The sequence below is a fragment of the Helicoverpa armigera genome, chromosome 13 (assembly GCF_030705265.1).
Source record: "Helicoverpa armigera isolate CAAS_96S chromosome 13, ASM3070526v1, whole genome shotgun sequence".
Classification (NCBI taxonomy): Eukaryota; Metazoa; Arthropoda; class Insecta; order Lepidoptera; family Noctuidae; genus Helicoverpa; species Helicoverpa armigera.
Window position 1 is genome coordinate 12,636,177 of NC_087132.1, and position 12,562 is coordinate 12,648,738.

Here is a 12,562-nt window from a genome sequence, read left to right on the forward strand (position 1 = left end):
CAAACTGTAATGTTTATGAACATCATTATAATTATCAAATTAAACAGACGGCCCCCGCCGGACGGAGCGAGGGGAGGGGAGGGGGGGATGCACCAGTTCACTGCCAGCTAATAATTAGAATGACGCGACCAACTTATTATAATAATATATTCTTTAAATAATCATGCAATTATTTTAAAAACACGAAATGCATTATCTTTATTATAAATCTGAGTGTAACATGCGATGGTTATGTAAACACACAGTGTTCCCTCGCTCCCGTTTTATTTTAATACAAGAACTTTTCGAGCCAATTATTATACTTTTATCGATGCATAATATTTGTATTTTATTAAAGCTGATGCCTGACGCGCCCATTTGCATGGTAGCGAAGCGTCAGCTCAGTGCAGTGCGTCACATATCTGTGGCGGCAGTTACTGTCGACACGCCGGCTTCCGGCTAACTTATAGCTCACAATTATAACAGGCACTTAACCTGTTGCCGCCGCAGCCTGCCGCTGAACACTCGGAGTTTGTTATCGCGGCGCGTGCTGCGGCGCGTGCTCGTTGATGTCTTTACTGTACAACATGCACTACTTCACTAGTTATTTTAAATTGTAACTTGAACATTTGTATAAGTGATGTTTTCTCTCGCGAGTAGTGTGCTCAGCCACGTGACGGAGGCAGAGCTGCCACACGAGGGTGTGAGCCTGCAGCCTGCAGCAGTGTAGCGATGTAACGTCTTGTAATGAGCAGCGTTCGTTAAGCGTGCGCGGTGGAGCGGCGCCGGCGCCGACACCGACGCCTAATTGTTGCTTTATGACGCTATAAACAAGGCACCGACAGCGCCCGCTGCACTCAGTCACAACGCGCCGCTTCCGACCGAGAGCCGAGCATACATCACTGTGTCATAGGCATAAATAGTAGTACTAGCACACCGCACCACGACACACGAATCTATTCCAAAATATTCTATTATAATGTTGATAGCTTGTGAGTGGAATGAGTAAGTGGCGCGAGTTATGTTCGGCTTCCGCTGCAACACTGCACATTGTGCATATTCATTAGCGGCGCCGCAGCCTGCCGGTCACAACGAAGCGTTATCTCGTCTCTCACCGTGTTCACACTCCTCGTGGAGGCGGCACTTCACACACAAAGCGTTGTTTACACGGCTAGGATGGAGGTCACCCAGCTCGGAGTACTCGCTCAGGGTTTACTTCAGTCTATTAGTCTACAGTATGTCGCAGAGTGTCAACCCTGTGTGTTGAGAAGCAGTGTACAGCGCGTGGCGCACGTGTGCGACACACGTCGGTAGCAGTCTGTTGTGAGCGTGACGTGCGTGAACTTGCGAGCGCGATCGATGCCGATGTGGGCCAGCGGACTGGCCCAAATGTTCTCCTTAAGACGAAGGTCCCGGGGCGCGGGTGTGCGCGGGGGTGCGGCCGGGGCGGGAGGGGGAGGCGGGCCGCAATTAACCGGGCGCGGTCGTCGACCCGCGCGTTATCCTGCCGATACATGCGACTTATTGTGACGACATCGATCCGTGACGTCACGCACCATTCATGAACCACACACAACACGCTCGTTGTAGCCATCACCTCATGTGCTCCACTCGCACTACAACTCTACACTACTACTTACTTCCTCACCGATGTTATACATACACAGCTGATCGTGGTGCTGTCTGGCTAAAAGCTGCGAGAACACCACAACAACGCTTTGAAGCGTAATCGCGTCGGAGGATTCCAATCAATTCGATGTAAAGTAAACGCGGGGGAAGATCCCTCACGTCGCACGTAAACTGCGGATAACATTCGCAATATGTACATTATCAAATACATAGTAATATCGTCGCAGCCTTAGCTGAAAAATGCGGGAAAAAAATTGTATGTCTCGATGATACTAAATTATTGTTTTGGGTAACGAACATAAATTGATCAGAATAGATACATCTAGACATCATATCGTTTAGACATCTACAATATAAGCAAAACAACAGTCGGTCGACTCGCCGTCGCTCGCTGGCTCCTCACTATTGTGTTGAGATATCATATAGCTCAGGAACAGTGTTCACCAACAACATAAACGACACTTTTCTTCAAGCAACTGTTTTCTATGTACTGTAACGTACAGGGTTCAAAGTATACTAGGTATATGGCTTTTAAGAAAACTGACGTTTATTATGTCGGGAAACTTGAGCCTTAATATTTGTTTTAATTTAGTGTTTAGTTAGAGATAAAACGTATGTATAGTATAATGTGTCGCGTAGCTCGCCACCTTGTCTTCCCGTATTTACCCGACGTCAATGATAACAACGTGTCGGATTTAAACAAAACGCTGGTTGTGCCTTCGCGAGTGTCCCTGTGTCACCTGTGTGTGATACAATCGAAATAATAAGCTTCAACTATGGAGACGTTTGAAAGTCTTTACAAGTATCATCAATTACCGAAAGTAGCTGCAAATAATTATCATTGATTGACATTTGATTACAAGTAGGATGTTGATTCGGCGAGTGCGAATGAGGCGCACTCTCATTATGCGCGCATGTTGATGCGCTCCAAACTGCTGCTTCTTAGAAACCGCGCGACGCGCGTGTCGTGCGCGCCGCGCCTAATGTATGCGCCGAGCATGCCTCCGCCGCAACATCACTGCCACGATGCTGCTGCTGCACTGTGCAGCACACTGCAGCGCTGCGGGCTCAGCTCGGGCACATGCAGTTTTTGTGCCGCTATTGCGCTCCATGATTGATGCCAAGTGAAACCGCGGCCTGTCCATTAACTAATTTCTGCATTGTAATAGCGCTTGCATTAGCGATTGTAACCGCTTCTCATTAACGCCATTTGCATTTGTAATGAGCTGCCAGCGTCTGTTCTGGGAATCATTTTGACAAGTATAATCAGGTGCTTATCGCGATAAGAGCTCATCCACAACACCCGCGCGGTGCACACGAAGGAGCGCAGTCAGAACATTGAAGGTCGAGCTCCAGCTCAGCAGATGACAGCAGCTGTAGTATCAGCACAAGTGTACCCCCGCCCCCCCCCCCGGGCCCCGCGCCGCCCTCGCCCTCCGACCGATGTTAAGCTATTTTATTATTCAGCGTTATGAGCGCAGTTGAACCCCAACACTTGGCTTTCGTTATTTCTTTGATATCCAGTGCCGGTCGGCGGTATATTAATAGCTTGTTAGATTACAATAATATTGAAAGTGCGATAGGGTCGGCCGCCCTCGCTCCTTTCAAATTGGATTTAAACATTGTGAATTACCTTTCTTTGATTCGCGGGTTAGCCAAATGGGGACGATTTATGGAGCGGCGGCGGCGAGGTGGTCCCCCGGGAGCGGCTGAGCGATGGCGGCCGGACCGCGGCCGGCGCGCTGCTCGTTTATATTCGCCGCGTTAATACGATCCTATCTTTTAACTGTATCGAGGAAGGAAAATGTTTGGGTGCACGAAAGTGGTTCAGCCCAAATTCTAATAAATGCGCGTCGCGTGGCTCAGTATCGACCGAGGAGGAGGCTGGATACTTCCAACGTGCAGGCAGTGGGCACACTAGCGGTCACACGCGGGTCATGTGCTGCGCTGCTGAGCTGATGCCGCACGCGCGTGTCCGCACGAGTGACGCGACGTGTGTCCCTCCCCCCGCGCCCCGCGCCCCGCAGCCCGCATGTCGCTAATATTTGAAACAAATGACAGGAGCAGTGCGCGGGGCGGGTTGTGCCAGTCATGTGCGCTCCCCCGAGGGATACAATGTTGCATTCAGTTTTAAGTTAGCTATGTCGGAGGTTTCCGCAGACGTCCGTTTAGTGTACCGAAGACTACACCAGCTAACAGAGTCGCAGTATTGCAATAATACGGTATCTAGATAATGAGCAATACGGTAATGACAGCTAAATTGTAATGTTAGTTGATAGCAAGTGAATCACGCAGCGATTTGTCTCCACAGTGAGTGGTTTATGTGGGCGCGACAGTCAGCACAGATCTGCTCGTAACTTAGATCAGGTTCAGCTCCAGCATAACTCACTCGGCAGCAGGTTGCGCAGTGACACGCATGCGCGCGCGCACCGCTCGCTATCAACACTACTACATACACCTTATTTCATAAACATTGATCGCTTAAATTGTCACTATATCTTCTGCGAAACAAGATTGTCTAATCATTCGAGGACATCAAAACTAATGACATAACGTTTACAAAAACCATGTGAACCCACGCTACAGGGACACGCGTACAATGTGACGGCACTTACTTGCACTTGACGGTGTGTACACGCCTTACAACAGAGATGCCATGGGGGCAGGTAGGTCAGGCGCGTTCCTCTAGCTCAAATACGTACAGTTGGTGTAAACAAAGCCATCCGTTACGAGTAAACTATCTAGCTAGGTTTTCGAGTTCGTTGACGCATCTGTCAATGATTATTAGTTTTACAAGAAATGGTTGGGTTTCAAATAGTTGTTTAAGGCCGGCGATAGTAACGTCCCTCGTCCTCCTAACACCTACATTTTAGCGCACTACTTTCCTAGGAGAGTTTCCGTAATGATCCCCTCATGTTTCGTTTCTGCTGTTAGGTGTGTCAGTAAAACTAATATGCAATGCCTTAGCGCAAGCTAATATTCTAATGATGCCACACAGTTGATGCCCTCGAAATACTGCCAATAAAATAGATGAGTGGTGGTCAGATTATTGTTGGTCAGCAATCATTTCCTAGATAGCTGATAGAATTACAAACACAGATAGTCTATTATTGTTTTATAAAAAATGAGGCTGGCAATTTAATATTCAATTATTAGTAATTGGTGTTGCCCGGTAGTCGGACAGTCCCACAATTTGGAACTACATTAGAGGCACAATTTGGCGGAGGTCAGGCGGCTACGTGTGCCGTACTGAGGTGCGCGTGCGCCGGTCAGCACAATGCGCCGCGCGACAATAGAGCAGCTGCGCAGTGCCGCACAATCACTGCAGCTCATGATATATGGCGCAGGCTTCTGTTGTGTCGCGGGAGTCGTCGGGCGACACGTGGACATCCATCCAAACTGTTTGTAACTGTCGCTCGCGGGGTACTGTTCTGCTAGGATCACTTTATGATACCTGTATCGTCTGTCCCCCATCTTGGTCAAACACATATGCTTATTTTGATCAGGCTATGTTTAATTGTTAATTATAAATGTTTTTCAGGCAGTGCACCGTGGCGTGCCTGTGATAGCGTGGTCTAACGTGTTGCGTTTTGTTGCAGTGTCGGGGCGCGGTGACGTCAGCCACTTCTTCAACACACAGATGGTGCTCGACCTGAACGGTAAGTCCTCCTCATCACATACATAACGCGGCACACGGCGAGCTGCACCGGTAGCCGCCGCCGTCACACGGCGAGACAAAACGACGAAATAATTAAATTAATATAAATTCACAGCTGAATCGGTTTTTGTGCGGCCGCGCGGCGACACCGAAACATTTCTAATTTTCGTCTAGGTTCGTTTTTTATTCGCGTTAATTAAGGTATGAATGGGTCGACGGGTAAAAAGCGTGTAGCGGCGGGCGCGGGCGGTGCGGGGGGACGGGTTTTTGTGTTGCGCGTGCGTCACGGCACTCTCCGCGCATTGTGCGTGCCCGCCCCGCGCCGAGCCCGCGCCGCGCCGCGCCCGCACTCCACAGACGTGCACAAAAGCTCAGTAGAGCTGTCCTGGACTGGACAGACACCTCGCACGTGTGTGGGGGAGCGACACATGCTTGAACCAGCACAAGCGGAGATGAATGAGCCTCGCGCGCTATATCTACTGAGTACACAGCATGCAGCTGTGTGCGCGGTGAGATGGTACGCCAGTTGTACCGACCGGACCTTCTGCGTCGACGTACTTTGTATCACCATTATTCAAATCTGTTGCAACAGCTCGGCGATGACATCGAGAGTTTCCATCTGTCACACTCCATGCTCGTAATTCTTGAGTTTTTGTGCGACAGTATCCTCTTTATCGGCGCTTTATTCAGAGATTCGCTTTATTGCCTCCGTTGACGATGACAAACGACTGCTGTTACCGACTGCCGTGAAACGCCTTTATTCCATTTCGTTTTGCTAATCAGTTTCAAAGTAACAAGGTATAACGCTTAGTACTGCGGTTCTATGCGCACACAGATTATACCCACGTGTGGATATGTGCCACCACTCGCGTCACACCACGTGTGTGACGTCAGTGTCAGGCGGACAGTCGTGGACAATACTTCATCTGAGGGGTTAGTTGTTCAGTACAATCTACATCGAGTACATACGGCATATAATACATGGAGTACGCGCGTGGTAATGTGGAGTTCACTATCGAACCCAGGGCTATGTGATGTTATCTGCAGTTATCTGTTTTGTCGTTCAATCAGTAAACAGCACTAGTCCAGTTGCAGAACTGCAGCTCCGATTAACCTGTCACAGATAACATTATGGACGTATGTTTAGTAGTTTTGGTCAAAGATGGAAACAGCTATAAATGCGTCGTATGAATGGATTCCTCGCTGCTCCACATAGCTGCCTGTAATTTCCTATGTAAATGTAATCACTGGAAAGCGCACGCCGGACACATCTGTGTGCGCCGCGAGCGCGACTAGTGCGGCGCCCGGCGCGGCCTGCATCGCCATTGACTTTAACCAGTATGCGAGTGAAACGCGACAAATACTCATATTTTTCATAGAGTACAATAAAATATCAATCGGGTTTATCATAGTTAGGTGCATGTAGATGAGCTGAACGCGTGTGTCGTGCGCGTCACGCCGGTCAGCTAGAACACGACCCTCAATCTCTTCACGCTCTTCTATTGTTCTTCTGTCGGTTTCGTCCGCCTCCCGAGGGAAGTCTACCCATACATTAATAAAATGAAGCATATATGTTATAACGTATTACGTACGACATACATATATTACTCCCAAACATCTAAATCAGTGGAAGAGAAACAAACATCCATTTGTCCAAAAGAAGATAGTATTATAATAATAAATGATTAGTTTGTGACATAGGACTCACCTGAAGCCACTTATAAAACTGTAACAATATGTTGTTGAAACAGTAATAATGAACATTTCCTTTAAATGAAAAGTAACGCGGCGCGGGTAATAGTGCGTTACTGTATGCACTTGTTATAAAGCTCATGATGAGTTGCGCGTACGCACGGCCGCGCTAGGGTCGCTACCGAGTTGCTCCACGAGTGTTTCCCAAAGCGATCCACCACATAAATAGGTAGATATAGCATTTCGCAATCCCCTCCGAGAGTTGTGATTTGAAATGTGAGAAAAAAATCTATTTTACACAATAAATAACTTTGACTTTCCAAATTCTTCGACACATTTTATATAAAGAATAAAGATATATTTGGTTTGCATTTTATTACCGAACTATGACTGAGTTACAGTCAGAAGGAATAGCAGTTAAAATCAAACAGTTAGTGATGTCTCATGTATGTGTAACGTTTCTAAATTACGTATCATTATTATTTGACTGGTTTTGTATTTTTTCTGATGTTTCTGGTATCCCGGTACTTGTAATAACTTTTAATACTATCCCTGGGGCAAAATGAAACTCAAAGTACCTTTGCTATAATAAATAAAACAATTTAAATAAATATGTTTTAGTTTCATATTATTTTAAAATAATGTACAGTTTATCTTTTTAATAAATTGTTGGTAATAAAAATGCCATGAATGAATTTGAACAAAATAATGATCTCGTTTCAAAAGTAAAGTAAACAATAGAATGAGTGAGGGATATCGGGAACAAGCCCGCGCTCCGTGTGTCTGTGCTTGTTGTGGTTCACAAAAACATTATTTAGTTGTTATTTTCTAACATGATTTATATTTTAATCAACAGATGAGATGTACGTTTAGGTATTTAAATGTCGAAGAAAAATCACAACCTATCGACCAGACGTATACGCACAAAATTTTAAATGAATCATTACTCTGGTGGAAATAAATGAGTATTAGCTATAAATGTAAGTAAATAATGATGGGGTCTTACTGAGGAGGCTGTAGCAGCACGGCACAGGCATCAGATCTCCTAGTGTTTGGCAACTATATGTTTGGCTACATATACCGACACACACGTCAGTGTACATCAGTACACCTTTACTTTCACATAAATTAAGAAAGACGAGAGCAAGAGGTCACGAACTTCTCACGCAATTACTTAACACTCGCGATTATTTAGCGTACATACTTATTGCTTAGGTATACTTAATGTAAATACGTTTACTGAAATCTAACTGAAACATGTAGCGCGTATCATTAGGCTTAACGTCGCCTAAACGAGTCAGTGTACATCTTGTGCAACATTCAGCTACAGAGATACGTTGGTCAGATAATTGTAACATTGAGTTGAATACTTCACCTGGTAAGTAGCAGTCAAATATACATACAGAAAATGTTTATTTGATATTTTACTTAATTTGAGGATATATCACGCCAGATATTGATTATAACAGCGAGTATGCATCCGCACGGACGTGATGGTGGCGGTCTTGCAGCAGCGTCGCGGTGTCACCCCCGGGACTGCGGGCCGGCTGCCGGGAGCCCGCGGCTGCAGAGGTGAACGCGCTGCTTAATTGCTCCTGTAACATTAACTACGCGATTAGCATAATACTGCTTGTGTTACATTCATAATTACAATTAGCATAATGTGGGCGCAGTTAGCCGCGCCGCTGCACCTCATATTTAAATAAAATATGAACATTACGTAACGTCCTTCAGAGCGGCCCACAGTCACCGCGTGGTGCGTGCGCCGCCGTGACTCGGACAGTCGTATCGCCGACAGATCGCCGCGGATCATCTGATAACTGTTGTTAATAAATCGATTGCTGCTCTCGGTAGAACAGAGCCACTATACATAACTCCAAGTTATTTAGTAACCGTTACAAACGCGTGTATTCTTTCTTATTCATTCAAATCGTTGCTAATTACATCTTAGTTATTAATTAGCATTGTTTCACCGTTACTCATTTAAATTGTTAAAATATTCTCAGAATATTGTTGGCTAATGAGCGCTGTGGCGGTATTCAGCAGCGGGAGGACACGTGAGCTGCAGCTGAGCTGGCAGCCTGCAGCCCAGTCAGCTCACACGCTGCAGCCCAGTGAGCTCACGCGCTGCTCGTACAGGGAGGCTCGCTCGGTAGCACTCGCATTCATCGAGGGAAACGTGTCAAATCGGAATACCGATGTATTTGAATGTAGCATTTATATGATTGACCTCACAGCGCGGCTGACACGGCCGGCGCGGCTCCTCACACGCTCAGCGGAATCAGTTCGCAGATATTTTTCTTTTATACTATTTCACTCAAAATATATCCCTACTATCCCTACTAATATTATAAATGCGAAAATAACTCTGTCTCTCTCTGTATGTTTGTTACGATTTCACGTCTAAACCACGGAACTGATTTTAATAAAATTTGCTACAGAGATAGAGTTGACCTTGAAAAAGAACATGGGATAGTTTTTATCCCGGCCTTTTGGAGAATTCTCTTGGAAACGCGATATAACCGAATTCTATGCGGGCGAAGCTGCGGGTGGAAGCTAGTTATTTATGCAAGCTGTTGATTTGCATCCGTGCCATATTCAAGGACGTAATTATGCTAATGATTCTCGACCCAAATCAACAAAAAAATTGGTACGTAATTATTTTTTATATGAACATTATTAGATAGCCCAGTAATGTTTTCCATCAGGCAGGTAACAACAACGACCACTAGGAAGTCATAGCCGCCGCTTCAGTAAAGCTCCTTATTATTCTGAAGTCAATGAATGATAATGATAATAAATATGAATATTCAAATAGATTCCTCAAAATAGCCTAGGTATAATTTGGAAAAATACCTAATTAGAGTAATGACTTGTATGAAACTTGAACATGAACACGGTCACTTGTAAGTAGTAATGAGCGTGAGCAGGTAGTTCCGGCGCGTCACCAACAGTTAGCCTCGTATAAGGAGTCCACCGCTGTTGTCGTGTCGCTAGTTTTTAAGCGAACATTCTTACGGACCGAAAAGGTAATATGTAAATAGTGCGAATGATAACCGGCCGCCGCGCATGCGCGCACAGAAGCCTCACTCCGCTCTGACCGCGACTCCCTGCGACTCCCTGCGACTCCCTGCATCACACTCGCGGCGTCTCATGGTGGAGTTCACACAGTTTACTGATCGCTATATCGGTTGTAACTAACTACTCAAATTGTTCTCAACTCACCATGTGTAAAGTCCGCCGATGGCGCTGTGCATGCGCCTGCGCAGTGCCCGTCGCTGCTGATTACTAATTAACGGATGGATCATTTGCATGAGCGCCATGTACGGCTCCTCAGCTGGACGGAGACAAACTTCTCGAGTTTGTCTGTGCGGTGTGCGATGTATTCTGTATTTACGGATTTCAACTAATAACAATTCCACATAACGCACAAAGCGCTTCACTCGCACGTATTTGCATGCATCCTCGTCTACCTGCGCGCGCGCATCTGTCTGCATTTTTTCCCCTGAATCCGTCTGTCGAACAATCGCTTGCATATTTCTTTCTATTTCCATTAGTTTTTGTCTTCGCCCGCGCCGGTGAGACGTGAATACAATTTTTTCCATTGAGATTTATTGCAAAACGTGCATTAGGATCCACCGCCACAATGCAGGCAACATTAACGAGCTGCGCCACAATCTGTCACTGCGACGGAATACCTCATTCAAATTATCTACAATCTGTTCTTGTGAATTGTAGAGTTTCCTTTTGAATTCCATACAAGAATTGGCACCTACCAATCTTACCAGGGGGTATCGGATCGGGTAGCCTGGGTAACTGGCTTGTACAGGTTAGACAGCCAGTTCCATGTAAAACACTAATTCGGGCGCACACTTGTAGTACTGCCTCAAGGTCTGCCAGTTTGTGCTGCAGAGCAAGCTGCCGGTGGTCATCCACCTGATTATGGCTGTGCAAATACTCACCCGGACGGTGACATGTCCGACGTATGTCAACATTCCTGTCTTTCAAACTATCATATGACATTATTAGTATCTTTTCATTTACTTTTGGTTCCATTATGTTAATGTACATAATTGTATAAATTCCATCTTAGGAATACGTTATAGTTAAACGTCGTTTTGTGTGTGCATAACTCCGTGCGCGACCTGTGTGTCGGTGTGTGTTCTACGACAATAGAGGCTTGCTCCAATAAACTGGTCAATTTCTTCACTTTCCTAAAACAACGAGCTGTGTGCGCTATAAATACGTATAACGGCGCGTGCGCACCTGTCGCGCTGACCTTCCCGCGCAACTGTACCGCGCGAATATGTCAGCGACGCGTGCGTCACAGCCACGCGTCACCCGCGCCGCCTCGCTGCCTCGCTGCCTCGCTGCCTCGCCGCCTCACAACGAGGGAGGCAAGCATCGATAAATCTGCAATGCTCTGTTTCGGCGAAACCTCGTAGCGATAAGAAGTAGCAGTAATGGACTCGTATTGTGCGGCTGCGCATGATATGCCATTATGCGTGGTAAGGGTGGGTCGGCTCAGCGACAGGTAGCCGCGGGTTCTATTGTGTACTCTCGGGAGCCATGATTGATGCATCTTTCTAGAGGCACACACAAAAAAAAATGCGGTGAAATTAACTTATGCAAATCCTTTGTTGTTAATGCATTGAGTGCGGGATAGGCTGCGTGCGCGCAGTACAGGCTAGTTCAAGCCGCTCGGGACTGCCGGCTCCCGGTAACCTTTCAGTGAAAGTTACAGAACACACAGTGAACGACTCGCCTGCACGGAACTCCTTCATTTATATACAAACATTACATATTCGATAACAAGAGCCCTCGCTAGCATCGCAATAAATTAACTTTGAAAGCATGTTCAGCAAGACGAGAGCTGACCCTGACACTGAGCTGTAACACTCACGTGTTGTTCATTATCCTCATTAATCTGAGCGAGGTTACGTCGCTACGCAAACTAATTAGCTGGGTGCCTGCCGACGTCATTTGCATATCGTATAATAGCGGTGCTTCATATTTATATTCCAAAACTGTGAAGTTGATGTGAAGCTCCGGTCGCGGATGACATCACGCGATATCTGTCATCAGTGGCGGGTGTTCGGCACGAGAGCTGCTCTCCGACACCACGACGGCTCTTATGTACTTGCGTATCTGGCATATATCATGTTTATTAACGGACATTACGATAAATGTTCGAGGACTAATGTTAAACGAATCGGTGAGAATTACTATTACAAAGATGAACGGATATTTTATGGTAATAGTGTCACCAAACAGTTAGCGCTTTTTGGCAAGATTCATGAAATAAGTAGGTATGTGCGATGCGTGTGACGATCCGTGTGTGACCTGTGTGAGCGCGGCCGCTGTCGCCGGCGAGCGCCGCGCCACACCGCGCGCTTCTCACGGCGCCCGTTACGCACGCACACACGCGCACAGCAAAGGTCGCGCCACCCTCGCGATACCGTTATCTAAACCCCTACACCCTCCCCCCCCCATCCTGTCCGAAGCGAAATCACCTGACATTTAAAGTTTTTGCGCTAATCGCGGGGTGAATAATGTATGTGCCCTAGACTGGTCTAGTCGGAGGGCTGTCGGGGGTGGGGGTGA

The 12,562-nt window shown here is 46.5% G+C and overlaps 1 protein-coding gene across 9 annotated transcripts in view; it reads left to right on the top strand.

Moving 5' to 3' along the window:
* The window catches only part of LOC110379817 (POU domain protein 2), a 125,701-nt gene that overhangs the window by 83,837 nt on the left and 29,302 nt on the right, over positions 1-12,562 (top strand). For all 9 annotated transcript variants that reach the window (XM_049840738.2, XM_049840731.2, XM_049840737.2 and 6 more), the window contains one exon: positions 5,208-5,267. In XM_049840738.2, coding sequence (XP_049696695.1) covers positions 5,249-5,267 — 19 coding nt within the window. In that variant the 5' untranslated portion in view covers positions 5,208-5,248. The remainder of the gene's footprint in view (positions 1-5,207; positions 5,268-12,562) is intronic.